A 27,308-nucleotide genomic window follows, 5' to 3' on the forward strand; every position below is an offset into this window, starting at 1 on the left:
TGCGTGCGTGTGTGTAGCTCTCTCCCTCCCACAGAGCAGGGATTATCGCTGTGCACTGGGCTCTGCTCTCAGATTATACAGATAGCTCCCCTGCAGAATTTTGACATCAATAAAACCCAGATTACACACGGGCACATTAATTCCAACACACCGCGCAGCAGCACACGACACAAACACTCGATGCAGATGCACACACACAAATACGTCCATTCAATTACATAACTCTACATGATGTTATCAGATTTTTTTAAGCCATTCTTTCCAGATGTGATGTTCACAGAATGATTTGTTTTTGTACTCTTTGTGTGTGTATTGTTCTGGGGCACGAAGCTTCAAAATGTGATGATGTAGGTAACACAACAGCATCCGTTTGGATATGTCAAGGTAGTTATGATAAATGTGCAAAGACTTTCAAAATAAAGCACTGAAATTCTAAAATTAAAGCTCCTGTGAGAAGTTTTTCGCAGGTTATGAAACAGACTGAAATTAATTCTGTTTACTCTCTATGACCTACAAAAGCAAACCAGACCATCAGCAACAAGATCTTTTATTTCTATACTTTTAATGTCTGAAACTGCTTGCAGGGGGATAGGTGTCAGACGAAGCGTTTAACTGCACAAAAGCAGCATAAACTAAGTAAAAATTCAACTTTATATTGATACCACGATATATATGATTGACTTTAAGTTGTTAAAGCTACTGGCTAACCTCAGCACAGCAATTCTTCAGAAGCTAATGACCGTCAATTTGTCAGTTATATGTTCGGAAAATCAGTTCCTTCTAATCAACGACAATTTAGCTGTCTGAGTGAGAGATTTCTCCTACTGATGGCTGCGATTGAACGTTTAGATTTGTGTGACTTCTGTCTTCCTTTGTTGAATTCCTCTCCTTCTTTTCCCTCCTTCTGTTTTTCCTTTTCTCCCCTGAACCCACAGGTCCATCTCAGAGAGGCAGGATGCCGTGCAGGAGATCCTGGAGTCGCACTCCCAATCTTTAACCTCTGTCAGATCTCTGCTGTCCCATTTGCCCGACCTGGAGAGAGGCATCTGCAGCATATACCACAAAAAGGTGATTAAAAAGTACTAAAAACGAACATACACGCACACACGTAAGGATAACATATTCTTCCACAAACTTGTTCTTCTTTTCCCAGAGTTGTTAACCATTCCTCTCACTTATTATCTGTTTTACTTGCCATGTTAGGTTGAGCTCGGTGAGCACAATGGCAGTCAAAACAGCACGAAAAAGGTCAAAACCACAGATATCTGCCACAGGTGGTAAAACAAGCAGACCTCCTTTTTCTTACTTTTGCAGATAAAAATGAAAACCAATATAATTTCTCTCTCTCTCTGTTTCTCTCGCCCCCTTTCTCTCTCTCTCTCTCTTTTATGGCCTGTGCTTGATTAACAACAGGGAGCCGTCGCCTCAGTGGCACTTACCTGATTGTCTGACACAATCTCATTTCCCATCGGACCCATTTTTGAAATGTCAGAAGGCTTCATCCTCTGTGTGTGTGTGTGTGTGTGTGTGTGTGTGTGTGTGTGTTTTTTATATATATATATATGTGTGTGTGTGTGTGTTGCAGATATGAGAGAGGCACCTTGATGTCTTGTTTCCTGGTTAACTTCCTGACTCCTTCATATATTGTCAAAAGAAAACAATCAAATGTCAGTGAACACACACTCACACACAAGGACCTTAATTGTCATTTCACCCGTCTGTGTTTAAATGGGTCCGTGTGTAATGGCCTGTGCCTCTATGGCTCCATTGACATAATGGGAGGGAGGACATGCTTATGGTCTCTGTCTGTTTGGGTTCATAAAGGATCGTCTCCGAGGCTGCTGACACGGGGGACCATTAAAAGTGCAGCGTGTGATTGAGACAATAAAGCATTGTCAGTGACTCTCATTAACCTTTAATGTCTCCGTGCTATCAGTGACATCACTGATGGCAATATGAAGTCAATAAAATGTAAAATATCGCCTCTGTTCCGAGGTATTTCTATTGATTAATCATTCATTTGATTTCGTCTCAGAGGATCAATGGTTCTGTTTTAAAGCATTGATCGTAGGAACATAAAACAGTCGCTGCTGTGTATTGAATTATAGATTATTGTGTTTTTTACACTGTGGAATGTATGCAATTACAAAAGTGCAGGAATGTGGGGCGCTGGTTTGGTTCAGTTGGTAGAGCGGGCGCCCCATACACAGAGGCTATAGTCCTCGTCGCACTGATCGCAGGTTCGACTCTCGGTCTGCAGATCATTTGGTGCATGTCATCCCCCACTCTCTGCTCCCAGCATTTCCTGTCCATCTTCAGCTGTCCTATAAAAAAAGGCAAAAAGCCACAAAAATAATGAAAAATAAAAGTGCAGGAATGTACACAAAAGAGATAATTGATAGATTAATGGCGGCCAGCGCTCATTATAAAGTCAGAGGCAGCTTTTAAATATGATGATAAATAACACTTTTCTTTTGTTGGTATATGGCATACATGAAGGAAGATTTCAGTGACTGAAAGTCTGAATAAATACACTTTGTGACATGTGCAGTGCAGTAAAGAAGCTGTGATGTGAGGCTGCATGAGCAATTATTTTAATTATTGATTGATCTGCCGATTATTCTCACTAGAAATCGATTGAATCCTTTGATTTATAAATGACAAACAGTTGTGCTCATCACGTTTCCTAGAGCTTCTATTGTTTGACACAGGGCTGGCTCTGGCCATTTTGGCGCCCTAGGCGAGTTTAGAATTTGGAAATGGTAAAATGTATTTTTTTCTGCCTTACAGTATCATATTTTTTTGCATTCCAGTGTGCAACACAGTTATCCAGAAGAGACCTGATTATTAGGGTTGATATTGCAGAAAAGATCAATCAAGCTTGCTACAATGTGTTGGGATATGAGGACATAGTGGGGCCTTAGATCCCAGTAGGTTTTTTAATTAAAGGTCTATTTTGATGCAATTTTATGCACTCTTTATTTACATTCAAAGTAATCATTGAAAATTTAAAAACGTGTACCTCAACTGCGATCATTTAACATTTATTGACTAGACTTAGAACAAGACTAGGGGCCGAAGCGTGGCGTGACGGCTGCGGGACATGTGTTCATTTTTATTTGATATGCATGAAAACAGACGAGAGTCTGCACAATGAGTCTTCATGCGACTCGCGTGCTGAAAATGTAGAGAATAGGAGGCTCGCCTATTTTTACCGCAAGCCGTGCGTGGCTCTCTGTCAAAATACACGTTGAAAATGAATTGTGATCAGTCCTATTGATCTCTGACAGCAATATTAACATCTCCTCCTGTAGTAAAAGTCACAGGCATGGAGAGTAAAGTAGCAACACTTCTGTTTTGTTTTTTCAAAGTAAAAGCCCGATCTGGAATTCTGACTCCCCTTGTTTGTACACAATGCTTTTATTTTGAATTTTGTTTAACTTTATTTGGCTCTGAAAGAACCGTCACTCACTCACTCATTCAGTCAGTCAGTCACATACAGATCCATGTGTAGGGCTGACCCTGGCGGTCAGCCAAAAATGTGAAATTTACGAGTTCCCATTAGTTTACTGTGATATTAAAAGGGTTTTTCTTCACTCATAAACACTCACAATAAACTTTTTCTTTGTCTCTTTCCTCTCTCTCTCTTTCCATCACATGCTGCTGTCTCTCTTCCCCTCTATTATCAGCTGTCTATCGTTCTTTCTGTCCGTCTGTATGTGTGATTAGACGATGTAGGGCGAGCTAATTAAACAACAGAACGTACATTATATGTACGACAAAAGAACACCTCTTACCCCCCCTCTATTAAAAGATTGAGTTTTTCCAACTAGACCTGAACGCATCTCTCCTCTCCTCTCTTGTAACTTGTGTCAGGAAGTGCCACTGAGTGAGTGGTAGAGAAAGTAAGAGAGAGAGCGACCTGTATCACCTGTGCCTTGAGCCGGCTCTGGTCTGACAGAAAGTCCAAAACACAAAGAAAAGCAGCAAATCCTGACATTTAAAAAGCTGGAACCTGCACGTCTGACATTTCTGCATGAAAAATAACTGAAACAATTATTAGATTATCAGAATATTTGGCCATTATCGCAACTCTACTTTTATGTTAATAAACATTTTAGGAGGGCGATGTTTCACGCTGTTGCTGCCACAGTGTGAAGGCAGGGCTGCTGCTAATGAGCAGCGTGTCTCAGAGCGCTGGCTGTTATAGTGTGTCTATCTTTAAGCTTGGCTGTTGTTAGCAGTGCAGATTAGATTTAGGAATCTAATCCTGCTTGCTTACAGCATCCCACAGTAACACGACAACACACACACACATGCGCACACACACACACATACACACAAAGGAATAGAGAGAACATGATTCTCATTTTGTTGCAGAATAACAACGATATGTATTATTTCTGGTTTATACATGAACAGTACATTCTGATTAAATTGCAGCAGCCCTTACTTTATGTCAGAACAAGCTTAACCTTTGATGCATTATTAAGTGTTATGCATGTGTTTGTGTGTGTGTGTTCCAGTCGTCCACGCAGGAGTTTTACCTCATCAGTGGCAGTCTCTCTCGCCTGGGGCTGGAACTGCAGGCCCTGATCCCAGCCATCCAGTCCCAGATCAGCTCAGCGCTGCTACGAGGCCTCCTGTTGGATACTCCTGACCTGCTGGCTCCAGCACACAGCTTCCTCAAGGTGCTCAATGAAAACGCTGCAAAGTGAGTATCAGGGCTGTGCAATGAATCGCAATTTCATCATTATCGTAATATGAGCATTCGCAATGGACATCAATTAATTAGCATGCAAAAGTGTAACCAATTGGATGGAGCCCTGGGTATATTGGCCATGCTTTCACACCATTCTGATGCCATCAGATGGAGCCCGAGCTAGTTATCAGCTACCCTCAGATTAATTCGTGTCAATTTAGTGGTGAGTGGTGGATTTATTTTGGATTCAGGAGGGACATGTTGCAAAAGCAGGTATTGTGCAAGAACATGCAGAACAGCAGACAAACTAAAAGTTATAGCTGATATGCACTCTTTCATATTTGTTTATCACGCACATCATAATGTTATCGCAATATTGAACAAGGTGAGCGCACACCGCAGAGTTTTCTCATATCGTGCGGGCCTAGTGAGTATCCAGCAGCATGTTTATTGTATAGTTTATTGATGTCTCTTTAAATAACCTCATGAGTGGTTTACGAAATAAATAGTCTCAGAGCCCAAAGCTGATAAGTGACTTAAATATTTATCAGAACTGTAAAGTAAGGTTGATTAATTTATTGACAGCAGGAGGGCTTACAGATATTTAATAACTAATTATCCTGTTTGTTACATTGTAATCTGTACAAGCGTTATCAGTATCAGAAGTTTAAGAGCTACAGGTCCACCAATTTTTCAGGGCTGGAAGGTGGTACAGTGGTTGCCTCACAGCTACGAGGTTCCTAATTCGAATCCCGGTTCGGACGTAGAGTCTCTGTGTGAAGTTTGCATGTTCTCCCTGTGGCTGCATGGGTTCCTTCCCGGTATTCCAGCTTCCTCCCAGGTTAGGTTCATTGGTGTCTCTTAATTGCCTGTAGGTGTGAGTGTGACTGGCTGAACTGGCGTTCAGTCCAGGGTGTACCACTGTCTTTTGTCCAATCACACTGGAGTAGGCCTCAGCCCCCCTGCGACCCTGAACAGGATAAGCGATATATATATATATAATGGATGGATGGATTAAGTTTTGCTGAACACTGGTGTTTGATGCCAAATCTGGAGTAATTCTAACAAGTGGACATCAGATGTTAGTGTCATGCCTATGTTTATGTGAATATCAAAAATGAAAATGCACAACACAGTAGCACAAAACTAGGCCTTAAGTGTAAGATATAAAGTATTGTAGCTGGTAAAACTATCACTAAAACATAATAGACACTCAACAGTCAGAGCATAGAGCTCTACTGAAAAGGACACTGGAAAAACACAGGGTCATTTTCCCCTCTGTTTTTATCACTCACCAGGTACTGTCGAGTGACCTACATGCTTCTGTCTCAGAAACTGCTGCCATATTGTACTTTGTGTGTTTGTGTTTCTGTAAAGGTCGGGGAACAAGACAGAGCTCTTCTCGGATCTGTCCGGCTTCCCGGTGCTTCAGGAAAGGAGGGAGCAGATCCAGACCGTCCTGAGAGAGATTCAAGACCACCGCAAGGAAGTCCGTCTGACTCTGAAGGCCCCGGCTCTCAACTACACCAACGTCTCCGGACAGGAGGTGCAGCCTGTGTGAGAGACATGTGGGAAGAGATGGATGTCCAGATTTGGGTGGAAGACTGAGTCACAGTGGTCTGATGAAGATGATCTGTGTGTGTGTGTGTGTGTGTGTGTGTGTGTCAGTTTTAAAGTGTCTTTTGTCCGTGTGCTCCTGTCTGATTTATCTTCCTCCTCCTCCGCCCTCAGTTTCTGATCGAGGTGAAGAACTCGCTGTCGTCCACTGTTCCACGTGACTGGGTCAAAATCAGCAGGTGAGCTCAGAATACACGTACAAACACACACACACACACACATATCCAAGAGGAACACAAACGCATGGAGTTGAATATAACCTCTAAACCAACCATGCTGTCTGGATTAAGTTTGAGTTATTTTTTTTATCGAAGATTAAACTGAATAAAAGCATAAAAAAGGAGGCAAGATATTTTTGGCTATGTCTTTAGAAAACATAAGAATTAATAAAGGATGGAAATTGTTGATAATATATCAATATATGTACCCCAACAGCCATGAGAAATACATGTTTCTGACTGGTTCGCCTCCTTTATGCGCAGAGTTAACTTCAGCCCCTCTGTAGACATGCTGGCTTGGGAGGGGAGGTCATGGAGTGGGGCAGTAATACCTGCTAGGTCACCAACCTCAACTCCAAGAGTTTGCTCACTAAACACATCAGTTTTTCACATAAAAGCTCTTTGATCTCACTTTTCTTGGCATTTAATGGGACATGTACATCAAAGAAATTTCCAATTAATACAAGGTCAGTTTTCCTACATCTGTCTAGTTTTTTTCTGATAGGATCAGTGGTGAAGTCGAGTTTGAGCTTTCGCTCCATTTCGCCACCCCCCACCAAAGAAAAAACTGCCAGCCAGACAAGTAGAGATACAAAGACAAAAAACAAATCACCAAACCTTCTCAACACGACGGCGATGGACAAAAGAAAGAACGGACGAGCCCCCAAGTCATGTTACGTCACCGGTCTAGGGGAAACCTAGACACAACATGATGAGCGACCCCCACTCTTCCCATTCCCAAGAAATACCAGCAGCACAGTAAAGTCAAATTCAAACAGCAGTTTAATTGTCTTCAGAGTGAGCAATGCCCAACACAACAAACAAAGGCAGCTCAATTAGCCCTAACCTTACCTAACAGAAAACACAGACACAAACAAAAGACAAGTTGCTTACCTGAACTCCTAAACTAAAAACATGAGATAAAAGGAACAAACAAAAAGGGCTTCTCACTCTTACATTAACTGCTTAAAAAAACTCAGTGACCAGCTGCCAAATTTCACAGGCTTCAGCAAATCTTAATCCATCAAAAACCACACAACCGAGTACGCGGGAACTAATGCTGGCAGTTGAGAGTGGAAAGTAGAAGAGGGCTGAGCAGGCTGCAGTCAGCTGGAATTTAAAAAGTGGGACTCCACTGGTTGTCCAATCCAGCAGCAGCAGCCAATCCATCAGCAGCAGTCTCTTGACCAATGAAAGTCAGCACCTGCCTCAGCATCCCACCTACACATGTCCACCAAAGGCCACACCCTCACATACACATGCCATACACACACACTGCATGAGGAGGAGACACAGAGTTGCACATTACAGGGTTACGGAAACAACATTTAACAATTATGACCGAGAGTCATAACAGTGTTAAAAATGTAGATTCGTTTCCACATTTTGTGATCAGCTTTTAACTGAAATACGTACGGGATATTTCTGTGACAAAAGCATGCAAATGCAAAAGCCAAAATATAAAACATTTTTTAAATTTAAAATAACTGCGTGAAAATTATCCTGTTGTTGCACTTTGAAACTCCTGTGGAGCAGATACTGCGGGAAGTGGGTAATGCTTTAGGGCAGAAAGCCTTGAAAAGCAAGCCTCTCCAGACACAGTCTCAGCTCTGTATTGTCAGCGAAGACATCATGACAGAGGCAAGAAATGGAAGAGGAAAGGGAGAAGAGAAAAAGAGCGAGATCGGAGATGTTTTATTGTTTGTGAGAGAGTGAATTCTTTAAATGTTACTTTAAACTACACTACCAGGTTATTTTTTTAAGGAAAATTTAAACTCATATATTGCTTAAAACTACAATTAACAATAGTTTTTATGTTACTAAAGCGTCTCATCTCTTTAAGGTTGTTGTTTTGGTGACAGCTCCAAACTTTCCTCTTTTTGTTCCCTCTCACTGTTCTCCTTTCCTTGTTTCCTGACCATTGATGACGTAATGCTGGATACTGCCGCATTTTCAGTCCAATGTGAATTGCTCCTCTGGCGCATACGTTCTGGGGTAATCAGTTCTGGTGCAAGAGTGTTACTTCAAGTTCAGCCCATAGTCTCATCTCATGATTTAAAAGCTTTCAAAATCTTCTGTTAAGCAGAAATAAAGAAGAGTCTTATTTCACCTTGTTTGCAAAGGGATGTGTCCTTTTAACTGTTTTTACATGTCTTTTTGTGATGGCAGTCCAGGGGGGAAAATGCCATTTGGCCACTGGGCAATAATGAAAGCAGGTCTGAGTGGCAGTGCTGCATACTGGTCTTTATTATACATAAGACGCATGAAGCAGTATTTATTCATGAAACTGAATAAAGTAACTATACACTACCTGTCAAGCAGCAAATGGAAAGTAAGACAAAAGCAGCAACTAGCTGATGAACACTGAGCTGTTAACCACTGAGCAGATAAAGAGGCAGATATTTCCCCTGACAGTTGTTGGTGAACAGAACAGCACTAAAGGGAAAGTGAATATTAGTCTTAGATTTGTCAGGTGACCAGAAACAAGACTCCAAAGGATTGATTATATTACTGCATGTCGGCTGGATGTGTAAATTAACAACTGTTTGATGCAAGTTCTCGACAACAACTTGAACAAATCCCTCATGAAGCCCAATAATACGATAACCTGCAGCAAGAGGCAGGCAGGTAGTCCGGTAAACAATTCGGCTTCTGTCAAGAGTCATTGTGAATAAATTAAATTAGTTTAATGTCAGTCCAGTCAGAAGCAGCTCCTGCAACAGACATTACAGCATATAGAGAGAGCCTCACCTCTTTATGTGCGTTTCTAACAGATAACACTGGACTCATCAGGAAAAAAGCATCAAAACTACTGGTCATATTTACTTCCTGTGTCATCTAACTCATCTTAACTTATGTCAGTTAGAATAAATCAACTTTGACATTTAGTCTCTCAAGTTGTCCTGTGTTTAAGTCCTCTGTTTGTTTGACCAGTCCCTCGACCCTAACCACCTCCTGATGCAGACTTTCTGGCTCTTTACTACGTCACCTTACTGCCTCCTGTGCTTCTCTCAAGTCACAATAACTAAGGCAGCATTTCTGCTTGACCAGTAGATGATAACGACCTTTTCACCTGACTCAGTAGACTTTAGGGCCCCACTGTCTCATACGCTTCCTGGTGAACAAGCCAGCACTAAAAGGAAAGTGAATATTGGACTTAGATTTGTCAAGTGGCCATCCATCCATCCATCCATACCTTTTCCTCCCGTTATCTGGGGTCGAGTCGCGGTGGCAGCAGGCTAAGCACGGTGACCCAGACGTCCTCTCCCTAGCAACATTTTCCAGCTCCTCCTGCGGGATCCTGCGGCTTTCCCAGGTCAGGTGGGATATATAATCCCTCCCTCCTCCTCTTGGTCTGCCCTGGGGTCTCGTCCCAATTGGACGTGCACGGAAAACCTCCACAGGGTGGCCAGAAACACCATAAGAGATTGCCAATATTGACAATGGATAACAACCATTTAATTGGCTGATAACATTCAAGAATACAGGATAAATACTAAATTAAAGCAACTCTGGTTTATTTTTCAAACTTTCCTCCAATATTAACTTCTTTCTTCCCTAATTTTACTTCTTCAGGCCTCTAAAATGGTCAGAAATGGTTATAACCCACAGACATATGCAACTAGTGATGATTGTTAACAAGTAGACCTTGTTTTTTTTAAGGGGGCTGAAAGATATCAAAAAGTTGGTGTCTGGCAGTCACAGCACTTGTTGATGCTTTATAATTGCTGTCTGCTATTTAATGATGATTCACACCCTTTAAGCATATATAAAGCAAAAAAAGCAGTTTAAGTCCCGACTTTAATCTGTTTTGTTCTCTTCCTCCTCCTCCTCCTCCTCCTCACCTCCTTCACCTCTCCACTGCAGCACCAAGGCTGTCAGCAGGTATCACTCTCCTTTCCTGGTCGAGTGCTACAAGAAGCTGCTGCAGCTCCGAGAGCAGCTGCTGCTCGACTGCCAGAGGGAGTGGACCAATTTCCTGGAGTATGGCACATACACACACACACACGCACACACACACGCACGCACACACTTAAACACACAGCTGATAGTACTGTCAAATGAAAGACCTGCTAAAAACATGTCAGTCTCTACCTGCCAGATTTGTTCCGTTGCAGTGAAGTTCACCATCAGTCTGCTCTGAACACTGTTTGCACTCACCTTAATTTACACTTGAAAATCTCTCTCTCTCTCTCTCTCTCTCTCTCTCTCTCTCTCTCTCTCTCTCTCTCTCTCGCTCTCTCTCTCTCCAGTCAGTTTGGGGAGCACTATCACACCATGAAAAGGGCTATTAGTCACCTAGCAACCATGGACTGTCTCTTTTCATTGGCCGAGGTGGCTAAACAAGGGGACTATTGCAGGTGATGTCCTCTCATGATGACCCTAAATGTTGTGGTGTGTGTGCCTGCGTTTGTGTGAGTGGGATATTGTGTGTGTGCGTGTGTGTGTGCGTGTGTGTGCGCGGGTGCCTGTCCTGTGTCGTGTCCTGTAGTCTCAGACAGGCTGTGTGTGGGAGTGCACACTGGGCTCGGCAGCGTGCTCAGCCAGAACGCCAACATCTCTCCCACTCACTCACTCACTCACACACACACACGCACACGCACGCACGCACACACACACACACACACACACACACACACACACACACACACACACACACACACACGCACACACAAAAAGTCACATTCACCTTTATATTGTTTTGTTTTTGTGTTTTAGTTTAACTTCCATCCTTTTTTTTTTTGCTCTATTTAGATGTTTAATTGTTCCCACCTGCTGCTTTTCTGCTTTGTTATCGCTTTCTTTAATTCATTCACTTTTTGCAGGTAAATGTGAGACTTTTAAAATACTTAATTTGACATTTAAAGAAATACACTTATTTACTTTTTTGCCACAATTTAGATGAGAAGATTGATACCTCTCATGCCTGTACATTAAATATGAGGCTATAGCTAGCAGTCTGTTAGCTTAGCATAAAGTTAAACCTGGAGGAACAGCCTAGTTTCATGTAAAGCTGTTAAGTATAAAATCTAATGAAGGGTCATAGTATGACCTGACTGCTTTTTATACAGAAACCCCCTGGAGTCTCCGCTGGTTGCCTGGCTACCACACAGTGACAACAAGATTCGAGGAAGTTTTCAAGACTATCAAACTTCTCCTTTTCGGGAAGCAGGCGTCTACATTTTGTGTGTGTTTAGTTTATTTTCCCGGGGCCTGGCCAATTGATCATTAGGCCAATGTTATTGGCCAATACTGTGTTATCACTGTTAAATTGTTTTGGAAAAAAGAAAATTGTCTGCAGGCTGCTGTGAACGCCAGGTTTCACACAGTTTTTCTGCCTGCTGCACTTTGTGACATCACACAGTGCAGCCTCAGCAGGCTTTGGAGATCTGGCCAATAAGGAGAAAGTGGGCTTGTAGGGGCAGGGTTTCTTAAAGGGACAGATCTGACTGAGTCGTTACAGGCTGTATGAGGGCCTGCACAGAGCACCAGTGTTTTTATTTTCAAATATTAGTATCAGCTTCAAAAATTCAAATTCAACAATAGATAACATCAAAAAGGATACATTTAAAGTGAGACACATTACAAAAGTTTATGGTGGTATGCAATCTCAGTGCACATTGTGTCTAGATACATATCTAGACATGTATGTGTGTTTGAACATGTTGATGTTTAATTGTGTTTGTTTTGTGTGTCTGACCAACTGAGTGTGTTATCTGTGTTCAGGCCAGAGGTGTGTGAAAGCCAGCGTCAGATCATGATCAGGGACGGCAGACATCCTGCCATCGACTTACTGATGGGAGAGCAGAACCAGTATGTGCCCAACCTCACTGACCTACAGGTACACACACACACACACACACACACACACACACTCTCTCACTCTCTCTCACGCACACACATACACACACACACAGGCTCATTCAGAGTGCTGTAAACAAAGCTGTGCCAAAAGACGTTTGCTTGGTCATTGAGACAGTTCTGAAACAAATTTGTACCAATACTCACACATATGAGTAAATACACACATGATGCATGACAGCACACACACGCTTCCTCGCTGGGTGCTGGAGTGGGTGTAGGTTAATCTTGCAACACAAGCACAAGCCAATGGGAAGAGGAGCCAAGCTTTCAATCCACCCACCGCCTCAGCTGTGCAGGACAGCATGAAAATATCTTATTCTGTCTCTCTCCTCGGTCGCCTTCTGTCTATGTCACTGCTACTCTCCCCCTCTACTCTCCTCCTCTCCCTCTACTCTCCTCACCTCTTTTCTCCTCTCCTCTCCTCTCCTCTCCTCTCCTCTCCTCTCCTCTCGTCTCCTCTCGTCTCCTCTCCTCTCCTCACCTCACCTCACCTCTCTTCTCCTCTCCTCTCCTGCTGCAGGGTGATGGCAGGAGAACCATGATAATCACAGGCCCTAATATGGGGGGTAAAAGCTCCTACATCCGTCAGGTGGCCCTGATCTGTGTCATGGCTCAGATGGGCTCCTACGTCCCGGCCTCTGAGGCCCGTCTGGGAGTGCTGGACGGCATTTACACCCGGTATGTACACAAGCACGTTGAGATCCACCTGTGGAATATTTACACTCTTACAGCTGTATGAAAATTTAGACACTAAATTTAGGCAAACGCAAAAAAGAAATTTCAGGAGCAAAACTAAGCAGATGCTCCCCCAAAAAAATGATGATTAATCTCAAATGTATTTGTCAACTTTTGTGTTGTAAATATTGTAAATTGTTTGACGTGTACATATTGAGCTAATTAATTGAGATTCCCTCCTGGGTTGAATAAGTTGAAGTCTACTGTGTATATTCTGTATATGGACCTTTTAACTTGTGGACTAATATCTAATGCAAACAAAATATTGAAATGTCCTTTATTAACTGTCTATTGAGGTGACTGCACACGGCCCAGACGATGCCCAACTCACCTCAACATGCTAAAGTCGGCAGTTTCTGGTTCCAGTCTTTAGAATGTTCCGGAAACCAACTGCCAGCTCCACACTGCCCAGACACTAGCTGACAGGACAGACTTTTGTTGACTACTGTTTCTTATCTAAGTTTTTGCTTTATTTTACATGTTGGTTGGCGTTTCTCTGGGCAGTGTGCAGCCACCTTAAGTCCCAATCAGACAGAGTGTATTTTGCAGGCTGTAAAACGCGAGGTGCATCACACTGCGTTTTGCCTACGGTAAAAATAAAAGAGCAGCTTGCTGCGCCTTTTTTTTTTCCTCTTGTTAGGGCAACCACCGAACATTAGCTGACATTAACCTAACCATTATTTTGTAAACTGACAGAAGGCCCACCTCACCATTCATCCGATTGGACAATGATAAAAAACGACAATGACGTCGGGAGCTTTTCTGCTTTGAGTTGAAGTTTTTTTCAACTCAAGGCGCTCAGAGCGTTTCCTCAAAAAATGCGAGGTGCTCTGCAATGCAAAAAGCGTCCCTCTCATTGAAAACAACTACAAAAAAGCCGCCCCCAGCTGCTAAAACGCGTTCTGTCTGATCGGGCCCTTAGGGAGCATTTTTGCTTTTAAAAAAACACAAAGAGTTAGAGCTGTGTCCATAGCAACAGTTAACTCTGTAGCCTTCTTAAAATGAGCTAAGCTAGCTGTTTATTCTCACATGAAAATGGAACATTTCCACCGATGGTGATGTAAGACATGGTGAACAGGACTGCAGGAATCAGCGCAGCACCTGATTGAGGTTTTCTGTCTCGTCACTGTCAGAGTCTGTTGACATTTTCTTCTTCATTTACCATCTTAAAACACCGCTGTATCCCGTACCGTGTTCCGTTTAATGTCAATTTTGTAGATCTCTCTGTCGTAGCCTATAGGCCGCTGTTTTTGTCTCTTTTCCTCTTTTCGATGTCAAATTTTTCAGTCTTGTTTCGGTGGATTGATATGATTACAGTTAGTCCTCCAGGTTCTGTGGTTAGAGCCGCATCCCTAGCAACAGTCTGGTCTTCATAGCAACGGTCTTGTGGAATAGCAGACATCAGAATGACAAAATTAACCAATCAGAATCAAGTATTTAACACAGCCATGTAATAACCGTAAAGAACATTCACACTTAAAAGAAGCCCATAGATAAACATACTTATGACGTATACAAACATGTAGTCCATTGTGCATAACAACGCCATGTATTTTTACTGATGGACAGACCAACACACTCAAGAAGGGATATTTACGAGACGTTTTCTAGCTTTGTCTGTGTTGACAGGAAGACATCGATGACAGTGACCATGACAACACTGACGCAGCACAACACACTTTCACCTCTTTTTAGTGCAATTAAGTGTTCTGTCGCTGGCAAATGTTCTGTGGAGGCTACCTCAGGACAGAAATGATCTCTCTTTTCTCCCTGAAAACCTCTTTCACCTTGTGTTACCTTCTCTGCCGGTGACATGGCCAAGATTATTTCTAGGCCTGACACTCAGACTAATCCGTCCTAATCCCATTGTCTCTCTCGCCACACAGGACGTGGTGTGTGAGAAGAAGAACACGAGTGGTTGTGGCTCTGTTGTTTTGTCATAGTGTGGTACGATGCAGCTCTTTGTATAGCAGGGATCCTCAGACAATAAGGCTTTGTGGGAGAATGTCTTTTCTTGTCCCTGCTGCTGATTATTCTCATTATGATGAGCGGAGCTGAGCGCTCTGCATGTAGTTTCCAGCCCTGACTACATATTAGAAGAACACAGACCGGTGTGTGCTCTCTGTTATTCTGCCTGTGCTGCAGTATGTGATTAGACCTAATGGCTTGCAGATGTGTGTAATTGTCTTTTTTTGTGTGTTTAAGCATGTTCCTATGTATTAACCCGGTAGGAGCCAGAGACCTGTCAGCACACCACATGTTTATGTTATTTCTTCTGTCCTATAGAGGAACAGTTGGCAGTTACAGCCTTCATATGAGTGTAATGATGTGATTTTGGCTGGTTTTCACATTGTAAGGGTCTGTCTTAGTGTATGGATTTAAAAAGGGTTATTAGGATGATAGGTTGGCTTTTGTGGACACTAGGTGTAAAGAAATGATCAGAAAACGTACAACTTTAAAATCTGTAGTAAAGAACATCTATTTTGTCATCCTTATAAACTTAACAGAATCAACATCTTTACTCGACCAAAAGAAGAAATCATCAAAAACATGTCACTCGCCAAGTATACAGGTCAATCTCCGATCCCATCTGCTCATTTGTTGGACAGAGGTCGGATCGATCATTTCTGATGCATTCAAGGAAGTCGGGAAATCTGAACGCTGAGTGGCTTTCATGATACGGCGTCAGGGAATTTATCTCAAGCTGAATTTTAGATTTACAGCAGATTGTTAGCTGTTAGCATGCAGATGTCTGTTTATTGAGATGAATAGGAACCTAAGCATCATCAGATGACGCTGATGGGAGCCGGGATGTCATAAGGGTGCATCACGTTCCACCTGCTTTTGCTCTCCACACGGACTGTTTTTCCTGCATACGCCGCAGCCTGCTGATACGTGATTGGTCAATATTACTCGGACTACAATTGTACTACGAGCGGAAACCAGGACCCTTGCCGTCTCTAAAATCCATCTCCCTGGCTTCAGATTCTACATTTCTATGTAGAATCTGTAAAAAGAGATTAGTAAGAGGTAAATGATACTTATTGATGTCACATTCACCCATTCACACACACATTCACACATTCTGATGGCAAATGCCTGAGTGTCGTTCTCCAATCAGGAGATCTATGCATTCATAGAGCAATGTGGGGTTCAGTGTCTTGCCCAAGGACACTTGGACATGTGACTGTAGCAGTCAGGGATCGAACCCCCAGCCTTCCGATTGAGAGATGACTGACTCTGCCACTGAGCCATATAAATGTGTAAAAACTGAATTTATGATTAGAAAGTGAGCCACAAAGTGATTATTTAAAAAAACAACTTAGAATTGATTAATATTTGCTCTTTATAAAATGGTGTAAATTTAATTTAACATTATTTTTAGATTTAAAAAAATACTATCAGCAAAAACAATCAGATTAACACCTTTGGAAAAAATTTAAAATGACTATCATTTACCCCCCCCTACGCCCTCCCCCTTTTTTCTGCTTTCTATTACCTTTAAACATTTTCTGAGTTGTTCTCATCACAAAAAGGATTCTTATTCTCATTGTAAACTAAGGTAATCGATGCCCTCTTCCAACAGGAAATGACAACTTCAAGGAGCAGGAGGATATAAAATCTGAGTGAAAAGCTGTATGATTTTTGTATGTTTTATATTAGCAAGTTAATGGTATTAAGGTTACTGTACATGAGGAGAGAGAGCTGTTGATTGACATGCAAGCGGGTTTCCAGTTGTTATCGAACAGAGGATGTTGCAACAGGCAGTGTGCCTCACAGCCACGAATAACTGATACAAAACAAAACAAAAAATAAGCCTTAGGTTTGGGTTATAATAAAAGCTTGTTTAGATATGAGACTTTGAATAAGAGAGTAAGTAGTGTTGACCTTTGGTCAGGGTATGAGAGGTCAGATTAGACAACTGTGCTGCATGTAAGTCAGTGACGCAGCTCAAATTCACGCATGTGTTTGCATGTGTGTTTCCCTCTTCGTTGAGTCAGGACTGTGATAGGGGTTGGAAGTTTTCTCTCAGAAAAATGCAACTTAGAGATAATTAAAGTCCACAGAGAAAACTCACACACACTCACACACACACACACACACACACACACACACACACACACACACACACACAGTATCTGCTGTCCTCCCCTCACCTTCTATGGTACCTCCGTCGCCCTCTCTGACTCTAATTGGCCCGCTCTCCCTCTTCTTACCGCTGAGTGTAAGATCCTGAAGTGAGTCTGTTTTGATAATAAACGCTCGATCAATTCCCACTGCTGTGCAGACGCAGCGGTGGGGAAGCTTCCTCCTGTGTGTGTGTGTGTGTGTGAAGGATGCTGTGTGTTTATGAGCGAGGGGGAGTGAGATCTTTACTAGCGAGCAGCGAGCAGACTTTGTGGGTGGGGGTAATGAGTTGGTGCGTGGGTGTCTAATGGGATATCCTGTCTGAAAGGATCCAGATGATTGATTATCGATGAGGAGAAAGTGAATAATCAGGAGTGTAGCTCAGCCGCCTCACAGAGTCCTGCTTTTATTTTGTGCTACAGCACCTTTACAAATATGCCATACAGCGGATTGAGCATAATTCTGTGTGTGTATGCAGCTGCGTGCGTGTGTGTGTGTGCGTTTGTCGGTATTGAGTCCTGAAGGTTATAGAGCACATTCTTCCATCCCTTCATGGTTGTTATGGAAACAGCAAAAGGAAGCAGGATGTAAAACTGTGTTTTGAAAGGGACCTTTAATCGACCATGGACTCCTAGCAGTGATTATAAAGTGTTTTACTGAAGTCTTTTACAAGCTCCACGCTCGTATGAAAATGCAGTGAGATTTTTCTTTTTTCGTGGGGGGGCAGAAATGTGGCTGAAATCCAGAAAGACCTCACTAACAGCGCTGAGTGTTTTGGTGCCAACCGGTCTCTGCGTAACATCCTCACCCAGGTGGGTGTTGTATACGGATGTGAAACATGTTGAGTATGTGGGAAAACGTTGTATCCTAAATCGACTCATTCGTTCCTCTGAGTTTTTAGAGTGCTGAACTGTAAGATCGCTGTGCCATCTTGTAGGCAGCACAGAGGGCAGGTTGGGCCTTTGTTGTTCTATAGGACCAGGAGAGGAGAAAACTCTCTATAAAAAAAGTTATAAGACAAAATGTGTAAAACACTTGACAAAGGCCTTGTGTTATGAGCGGTCCTTGATTTTATTAATGTGCATATCTTCATTAGAAGTAGTGAGTTTGCAAAAATGACGATGACGGTTACAGCTGGCTCGCGCATCGCTGAAGTGGTTGCCATAGGTTACACATAATGATATGCATAGCGTCACCCCGTAACAGGATTTGCTCCTTCGGTTTGTGACGTCTCAAACCTGCCAATCTGAAAACATGTTGTTCAGCCTGTCCTTGATACACTGCAGGTTAAAAGCAGACAGGCCCAGCCATGCTCATGTTGTCCCTGATATGTCTTGTAGCTCATGAAAAACACCACACGGACATGTTTACAAGGTTAAATTGATTTTCACCAGAGGTGGGCTTTAAGAAGAGGAAATAGCTGGACAATCAAACTAATTAGGAAACCAAGAGTGTCAGAAAAGCACTTGAGATGTGTCATAACATGTTTCCTGGAGTGATGTGAAGTGATAAATGGACTCTATTTTCAGAATGGGTGTGTTTGGCCGGACTCGGATGAGAGCAGCAGGACACCCAGCTGGTGGAGTGTTGCTATGTTTTAGCCGTACATCTTCTCATCAGCGGATGGACAGAGTGTGTGAACAACCCTCTTCTGTCTCATCTCATCCTGTCGTCCTCTCCGCTGCGCAGTATAGATCGGATCGTCATAATTTCCCCTGAGTTAAAGCCATGCATGCACACACGCACTATAAATTGGCTAATGAAATGCAGCAGCATGTCTGCCACACCCCTCTGCTATATGGCGTGTGGCATAACCATGGTTACTGAAGAGCTGGAGGCCCTTGGTGGTGGTTCATTGATAGGTAGTATGTTGAATGTCACTCAGGACAGGAAAAGACAGATTTAGAGGTGAGAAACAGACTGGCAGAGATGTTGATTCTGTGACTCACCGCTTTGTCTGTCAGGAGCTCTAAAACTGGCTTTGAGGACTGAGAATAAATCAACATGTTGTCTTTGTATCTCTGTAATCGGCAAATATCGATTGACATTGACTTGACAGATGGCAACATGAGTACTGGGAGTAGTCTTGTTCCATTTTTGTGCTGAAATGTTGCCGTCTTGGGCGATGTTTTCCCACCAAGGCCACACTTCTGTCAGAACAGCGCCGTGTCACCTAACCTCTTGTTTATAATCTTAGCACCTTTGTTAACAGGTCAGCATGGCTCAAGTTCATGCGCAGCAACACATCATCTTAAGAAATTCAGTGTCTCGCCTATTTTTATCAATGTGTCGAGCTGTTCTCAGCAAAAATACACAGTGAAAATGATGTGTGAAAGTCCTTTATATCATACCAGCGATGTTACACCCTCCACTACAGGCTCAGTGTTCATTTCTGTAAGATGTGTCACGGACATGGAAACAAGATTCAACTCAAGACTCCATGCGTTTGTTTAAAATTTCTGTCCAAACTAAATATAAGTTAAATATAAATTACACATACTATTAGCAGGTGAGTGTAGTGTAGGCCTCATGCACAGGTAGAGGTAGCGATTGTGGCACAGACGCAACGTAATCAAGCTTAATTAGACATAAAATGTGTGTCAATACAGTCTTACATTGCATTCATACAAACTGTTGAGTAAATGTTCCTCATTAGACATTGTAATTGTGCCTCATACAAGTACATCCTTCTATAATTATACTAGATGTTTGTGCATTTTTGGGATGCCAAAAAATCGTAACTTTCAAACAAAGCAAGCACACCTCAGGTCACATGATAGCAATTAATCTATCAAGTGCACAGGACTTACTTCACCCTGTCTAAGGACGCCACAGTACCTGGTTGAAGGGTTAGCTGAACTGAAGATGGGAGAGCGGAAGATGTTTTGTTGCTTAGAAATGGCAAACGCTACGGTTGCACAACCTCCTAAGAACCTTATGGATGAAAAAGCTGAAAGGGCACCCCTGCTGTTTTTCATTGGTTAATAGGAACAACATCTGAAAGTCTAACTTTCTTATGTGAGGATGACTCGTACTAGTGTTCAGTTAGGATTCACTAAACTCTCTTCAGGGGACAAACTTGTTGTAAATTACTTGTTTCAGCCACATGAATGGCACCGTGTCACGAGAGAGGTACATTGGATTTAGTTAAAGGTGGGGTATTATGCTAATTACAAGCTACGTATTTCACTCTGTGATACCTGTGGAGCAGCTTAGCATAATTTACAGTTAAAGACAACTCATCATTTTTCTCACACTGATGCTCTGTGCAGGCCCTCTGCCTGAAACGCCTCAGTCAGCTCTGTCCCTTTAAGGAACCCCGCCCCTACAGATCCGCTTTCATGTGATTGGCCAGCTCTCTGAAGCCTGGCATCACAAAGTGCAGCGTGTAGAAACCTGGCGTTCACAGCAGCCTGCAGACTGACCTGAGATGCCTGGGGATTACTCCAACATACTTTTAGCACGTTTAGTAGGAACAGCCAACATTGTAACATTATATATATATATAAGTTGAAGTGCGAAACAGCATAAAACCCCCTTTTTTAAGTCAGCATATTCAGTCATAGCTAATGCCCTTAACATTGTTATATAATGCGGCTTTCCCCCTTGGTTAGTGGGGAAGTTTAATTCACAAACATGTTTCCAATTTCACACAGGGATGCTTCAAGTCCTGTTGTTGCACTCTTAGTATATAAGTATTAAAGAATCAGATTAGTAGAAAAGCTGTCGACTACTCGTCATCAGAGCAGAGCTTTATTGAACATATTATAAACAGTGAGTGATTTAAGATGAGGTGAGATGCTTAATTATTTCTTTATAAATCCAAGTGATTCCAGGTGGTCAAAGTGGGTGTTGCAGTCGCAGAGATATTGGATGGGATGATATTATAGCCTACAGTAGTTATTACGCTGTCGATGATGGAAAAGTTGATACTGGACAGCGACCTTCATAAGCACCCTGAGGCAGCTGTTGGTAGAGACGATTTTCTAACACTGGCTGTGAAAGCCCTGAACTGAACCCCATCCAAGCTGGACAGCAGCACCAAACATCCGTACCCTGCCTCAGTAATGCTCTTGTGGCTGAATGTGTGCAAACCCCTGCAGCCAGAGGCCAAAATGTTGTGGACAGCCTTCCTGGAAAGATTAATGCTGCTTGTCATATAGAATATTTGACTCAATTTTCATCATGTTAAGAGTTAAATTCTGCCTCCCGTAAGAGTCCTATTAAAGCAGAGAGTTCAGACTGTGACATGTAAGACACATCGTGATGAGCTGAAATGAGTCTAAATCCATTTGAACCCCTCCATAGCTTCACCTTCACTCTGCAGCTGCAGCTTTACCTCCGCCTCTATCCTCTTTTCAGTTCGGGAAAAAGAGCCTCGAGGTGTTTGAGTTACCGTCTGTCTCACTTTCTTCGGACCCCTCCTTTTCCATCTCACTCTTTCTGTCTTTTCTTTGTAAGTTCTTCTCCTGGAAGAAGAAGAAGAGGAGCAGGTTCACAGATAGAGAAAAAATAGCAGTTTCTCGGTTTATCTGTCTGTGGGTGGTTTCTGGAGTTTGTGGAAGAACAACAGCAGGGCTTCAACTTTGAGAAAAGTTGGTTTTTAAAAGTGCAATCATCCAAACTTTGGATTAAATTTCAAAATCAGTTATGTTGTCTATTATGTTGACTTTCATTCAAAAACCCATTATTACATACTGTTACACCAGTGAAGTCGGTCCCTGACACTTTAATGGCCTCTATGTACAGCAAACACTGTAGTCTGCCACTTAATGCTGCAAAGTCCCACAGCTGCACCCTCAAGAAGCGTGAAAATATTGTGCAATTTGATCTCAGCAAAACTCCCTCTCACAAGCTACCACTGACATCTGACTTCTATTTTTCCCTTCTCTTATTGGTTATCAGGATGGGCGCTTCTGACAACATCTACAAAGGTCGCAGTACGTTCATGGAGGAGCTGACTGAAGCCTCAGAGATCATTTCCCACGCAACCGCACGTTCGTTGGTCATCCTCGATGAACTGGGACGTGGCACTAGCACCCATGATGGGATCGCCATCGCTTATGCCACCCTAGAGTACTTCATCCGAGATGTAAGTGTGTGTCTGATAGATTTAAAAATGTGTAAAAAAAAAAAAGAAAGAAAAAGAGAGAAGACATGTAAGGGAAGAGAATGATGGGACGTTTTGGGCAGGTAATCGTTTTGTGTGTTGGCTGAATTGCCTAACAAGGTGAAGGCCTGCCCAATTAACCATTAAGAAAATACCCCTAAGTGAAGAGGTGAGTGTATGTGTGTGATTGTACGTCCTTGTGGGCTCTGCAGACTGCAGTGGTTGTTTGTTTTGCAGAGAGAGAGACGAGGCTCCAGAGAGGCCTCGGCAGCAGAGCAGCTCTTCAAGACTGAGCAGAATGGTGGACAAGCTTGATCTACAATGTTAATATGCTGTAATAGAGCAAGCTGCAATGGAAAAGAAGGGAGGCAGACTGACCCCTTGATACCTTATTGTTCAAGTGATGTGTGTTTTTACTGCAGCAGGCCCCATTTTATAGTTGTGAAACACATACACATTATCAAAGCTTAAAAAGGATCCTATTTGTTTATCCCTTCAATTCAACATTTGAAATTATACGTTTCCTGCTTTTTATTGTCAGCTGTTGGTAATGTAATGTGTATGGAAAGCATAAAAGTCCAATATTAGGGGCAATGGAGGCCAAAGGAAAGAGAGGATCTGCTGCAGGTAGAGAGCACTGGTTGAAATATGTGGAATAACTATTCCAATGGGAGTGACAGAGTGAGCATGAGTGTGTGTGTGTGTGTGTGTGTGTGTGGGTGTTTTCTGCTGGGATTATGAGAGATGGCACAGTCAGGAGCCATTTGGGTGTTGCACAATGTTGCATATCTCCATTTTGACAGGACAGATGAGCGGTACCCTGAGAGACAACACACACAGGAGATTGACATCATTGTTTCCTGGTGCTGAACTTAGAGTAATTGCATTTACCAATTAGTGTTGAACCGATTAACCGAGTCCGATCAATACTGTTAGCTCAGAAAACGCGTTTTTACAATGGCTTTTGGCATGGGCTGCCTGTTCAAGGTTGAAGTATCAGTTTGGGATACACAGCTGTTAATTTTATCAGCTGTTTCAGCCTGGCATAAACCATTTGGATTTAAAGTTGAACATTAGACATTATTCTGCTAAAGTTTTTATGTACGTTAATTAATTGCGGACTTTTATTTAACAACCAACACCAGATTCATGCAGCTTAGTTAAGTCACAGCTAGCTGGCTAACCTTAGCTTAATAGTGAAGCTAGTAAAACTAGTGCTTGCAAAATACTATATGAGTGGCTATGCTAGTCGGCTGGCTTGCTATGCTACTTTATCAGCTAATGTTTTGAAACACCAGTTTCATGCAGCATATTTAAGTTAGAGCTAGGTGGCTAACCTTAGCTTGCTAGCTTGACAAGGATAGAGCTTGTAAAACACTGAGTGACTATGCTAGCTGGTCAGCAATGGTGCAAAAGTAAGTATTATAACAAATAGTGTCGATAGTAACCAACAATAAAAGTTATCACAGCACAACACACAGGTGAACTATTGTTACCTGGTCAACCACATTCATATTCATATAGGCTATGTCACTGCGCTATTTTTGACCTATGCTTGTTTCCGCCTTCGTAGTGTGAGCACAAGCGACAGGATGCCGTCTGGAGTCTATTTTCGAAAAAAATTCACAAAGCACCTTTTAAGTTGAAATGTTTTTGTCAAATGGATCAAATTATATCTACAATGTGAATAGTAGGACATACCTGCAGGGAATTATCACTGGACACTGCAGTCCCTTTTGGATTTTGGTTTCCTAGTTTTGTTTTTTTCAGCCCAAAAATTCTGCTTATCAACCCGATTTCTAGCCTCAGCAAGCTGCTGTTTCCAGCCACAAAGCGTTGATAAGCAGAGTCTGCATGTCTTTCAAGCTCCAAATGGCACCAAGATAAAATTAGCAACAACCTGGTGAACATAATGAAGCACTTTCAGTCGCAGAAAGGAACTAAATGTTCCTTGTGAAGACAAAAACAGCGCTATGAAAGGCCACCAAATATTGGATTTGTCAGCTGTACTCCAAATGAATCCTAATCTTGCCGTAATTGCCGGATGTGAGAAAAATATTTACTTGCTTGTTATTCATATTAGTGTGTGTGTGTGTGTGTGTGTGTGTGTGTGTGTGTAGGAGTGCGTATTTATTCTTTCACTTGAGGAATTTTGTTATGCTCCTGGCCCTCGTGGATAAGAACACCTCCAGCTGTTTCACTGACAGTCAGTGAACTACAAAGATTACTAATTTGGAAGTTGGGCCTCCTGGTGGTGAGAGGGTGAGCCCCAGGGTGCAGCTCTGACTTCAGTCCGCAGTGACTGCAGCCATTGATGGGTTGCTAGAGCATTCTCAATAATTAAGGCATACAATCTGTATCCAATCTATGAGAGCTGGTATTTTAGTATTTGTTTATTTTATGTTTTCCAAGGCTTAGTCAAAAAGCTCCAAATTTTTCCGAGCTACCCCTGTTCAAATATAGATGAATAAACATTTGTCTTCCCCGTCCAGATTTCATGTTTCACCAGTTCCACATTAATCTTTGGACAGAATCTCTGTGGTTATGTAACCCTGCTGGATAACGTAGAGTGAAAATGTGTAAGTAACAGCTAATGCAGGACAGAGCTGCTGCTGGCAGGAGGAGGGAGCTCTCCAACTACCTGTTGTATAACAGCATTGATTTGTAAGAGAAGCCTTGCTATTAAAGGAAAGACAAACAAAAGGGCACAAAAGAAGTTATGCTTTACAGCGAGAGGCCTCCTCAGTACAGGCAGACCTGCAGAGTCTTTCATGCTCACTCCTCTTCCTCCTACTCGTCCTCCTCCTCCTCAGCCCCGTCCTCCTCTTCCTCCTACCTCACCAGACTCAACTGTTCCCATCAAAAGTCAGACCGCTCCTCCTTTTACTCGGTTGTTATAGTAACACACCTTTATGTGTCCCCTGCACTCACCTGAGAGGTAGTTAAGAATGTAGATGGGTTTCATAACAGGGATAAATAAAAGAGACAGCCTTGACGCAGAGAGAGAAACAGAAAAAGAGGAGAGAGGAGTCGATTCTGAGAGAAGATGCTACTGAAACCCTGATCAGCACATGGTTGTTTCAGTTCATGTTTGTCTGATTGAATCCCTCTGTAGCTGTGCACCTCATACTGTCCTTTTCTTTGGCCATTACTCACCCTCAGACTCACTTTTACTCACGCTAACAGCAGGTCCTGCCATTAGCTTCACACTTACTTTGCACTACTCGAACCATGACTCAGAGATGCATGTGACTGCACAAACATCATAATTCTGCACTGTAATAGCAGCAGAAGCAGAACCAGCTTTACACTTGGACTCTCAGAAAGGACTAAAGCTCACTTTTGGTTGCAAATTAATGAGTGAAATTTCAATCGAATGTATCGCTCCATGTGGGTGTAAATGGTCGGATTTGCTCACGCTGGTGCACAAAGCTCTGACAAAGACTCACATGTGCCTCGCTGCTCTCTGCACTGCTCTGAGCCTGCACCATACAGCGTATGGACACGATGCCAGTCTGCTTTTCTCTCTAATCCCTTTTTTGCATTTGTGGATATCTCTAGCTGTTGCAAGTTTTATGGTAGGAAATCTGCTAGAATCTACATTGCATTTAATACAGCATTAAGCTAACTAAACCCCACTACAATGTTGTCCAAATACTCTTTTACTCTTTGTTAATAGGGTTCACTAGTTAGTTAGGCTTCTGATCTACTTTTAACATGAGTACTTTTGCTTCTGGCAGGGTGTTGGGCACAGCTTGCTAGCTCTCTTTTAAGAACTTACTTCAAAATTCACACTTTCTTATGCTGACTGTTGTGTGGCAGGTGTTGCAGAATAACAAACACTGAAGAGCATCCTGTTACCTTTCACCTGGATGACATAAATTGGCCATATGTGCCCAAAAATACTTCACAACTCTAGCTGAAACAGAAATATTGACTGATCAACAATAGTTGGCACTGCAATGAAAAGTATTTTATTTTTCATCATATCCACTCCTACCAGTTTCTCAGAATAAGCATATCAGATTTAGGAGGGGCACACAAGTTATTGTTCAGATTTCTGGTTAATAAAAAAATATAAATCCATTCAGTTCTCCATCTTTTGCTGCCACTTACCTTTCAATCTTTGTGTATCTTTAACTTCTCTGCTGCAGCAACTGACCATACAACAGTATGAATTATAATTTATCATATATGTAGTGTCAACAAGTAGAAGGTTGCATTAATTCATGTTCACTATCCTTACGTCTTGTACAGTCCTGCCAGAAGTTACACATGCCCTAATTAAGTAATATCACATGAGAGGGAGTGATGTTGTGTTCTATATGAACACTCCAATCAGATTACTTAGTCAGAGCTAATTGTTGTATAACACGTTTTAATTGGTCATCTATTAAACAGTTAAATTAATAATCTTATTTCAAGCCAATAGACTTAATTAGAATGATTCATAAATCTTTTTCACCATATCTGTTAAAACCTGGTGCCTACATTACCCACAATGCAGACAGGTCAGTCAGAAATGTGTTTGGCACAATAGATGCTACTAGCATTGCTGTGTTAGACGCTAATAGAGGCTAGTACAGTATCGCCTTGTGCTGTTAGCCTCAGGCAGAGATAAGGAGCAGGCTACAGAGTCCTAATACTTATCTCAGTCCACACCAACAGATTTATTTTCATCTTTAAACTTGCATTTTTCAAACCCAACACTTTACATCAAACTTAAGACAGCTCTTTCTGGGGCCTCAAATGGCCTTGTAAAACTTTTTTTAACATATGTGAAAGGACTCTCTAGGACATGTAACGGACTTTGATTGGATATCTGCTTTTAGAGACACCAGACTGTACAAACTTTAAAGTATTTTAAAATGGGGATGCAAAATGTATGTTTCTCAATTGGCCTTAGTGGTCTATAAATGCAGAAATTCTATAC

At 42.2% G+C, this 27,308-nt stretch overlaps 1 protein-coding gene across 1 annotated transcript in view; it reads left to right on the forward strand.

The window, feature by feature from the left end:
- The window catches only part of msh3 (mutS homolog 3 (E. coli)), a 48,748-nt gene that overhangs the window by 13,430 nt on the left and 8,010 nt on the right, over positions 1-27,308 (forward strand). Inside the window, exons 13-21 of the mRNA XM_069683263.1 lie at positions 936-1,068; positions 4,527-4,714; positions 6,080-6,248; positions 6,434-6,498; positions 10,405-10,521; positions 10,791-10,898; positions 12,265-12,379; positions 12,923-13,080; positions 22,171-22,357. Of these exons, the coding sequence (XP_069539364.1) occupies positions 936-1,068; positions 4,527-4,714; positions 6,080-6,248; positions 6,434-6,498; positions 10,405-10,521; positions 10,791-10,898; positions 12,265-12,379; positions 12,923-13,080; positions 22,171-22,357 (1,240 nt within the window). The remainder of the gene's footprint in view (positions 1-935; positions 1,069-4,526; positions 4,715-6,079; positions 6,249-6,433; positions 6,499-10,404; positions 10,522-10,790; positions 10,899-12,264; positions 12,380-12,922; positions 13,081-22,170; positions 22,358-27,308) is intronic.

This window comes from Semicossyphus pulcher, unplaced genomic scaffold (assembly GCF_022749685.1).
Source record: "Semicossyphus pulcher isolate SPU_LCO1_2020_fin unplaced genomic scaffold, fSemPul1.0.p SCAF_6, whole genome shotgun sequence".
Lineage (NCBI taxonomy): Eukaryota > Metazoa > Chordata > Actinopteri > Labriformes > Labridae > Semicossyphus > Semicossyphus pulcher.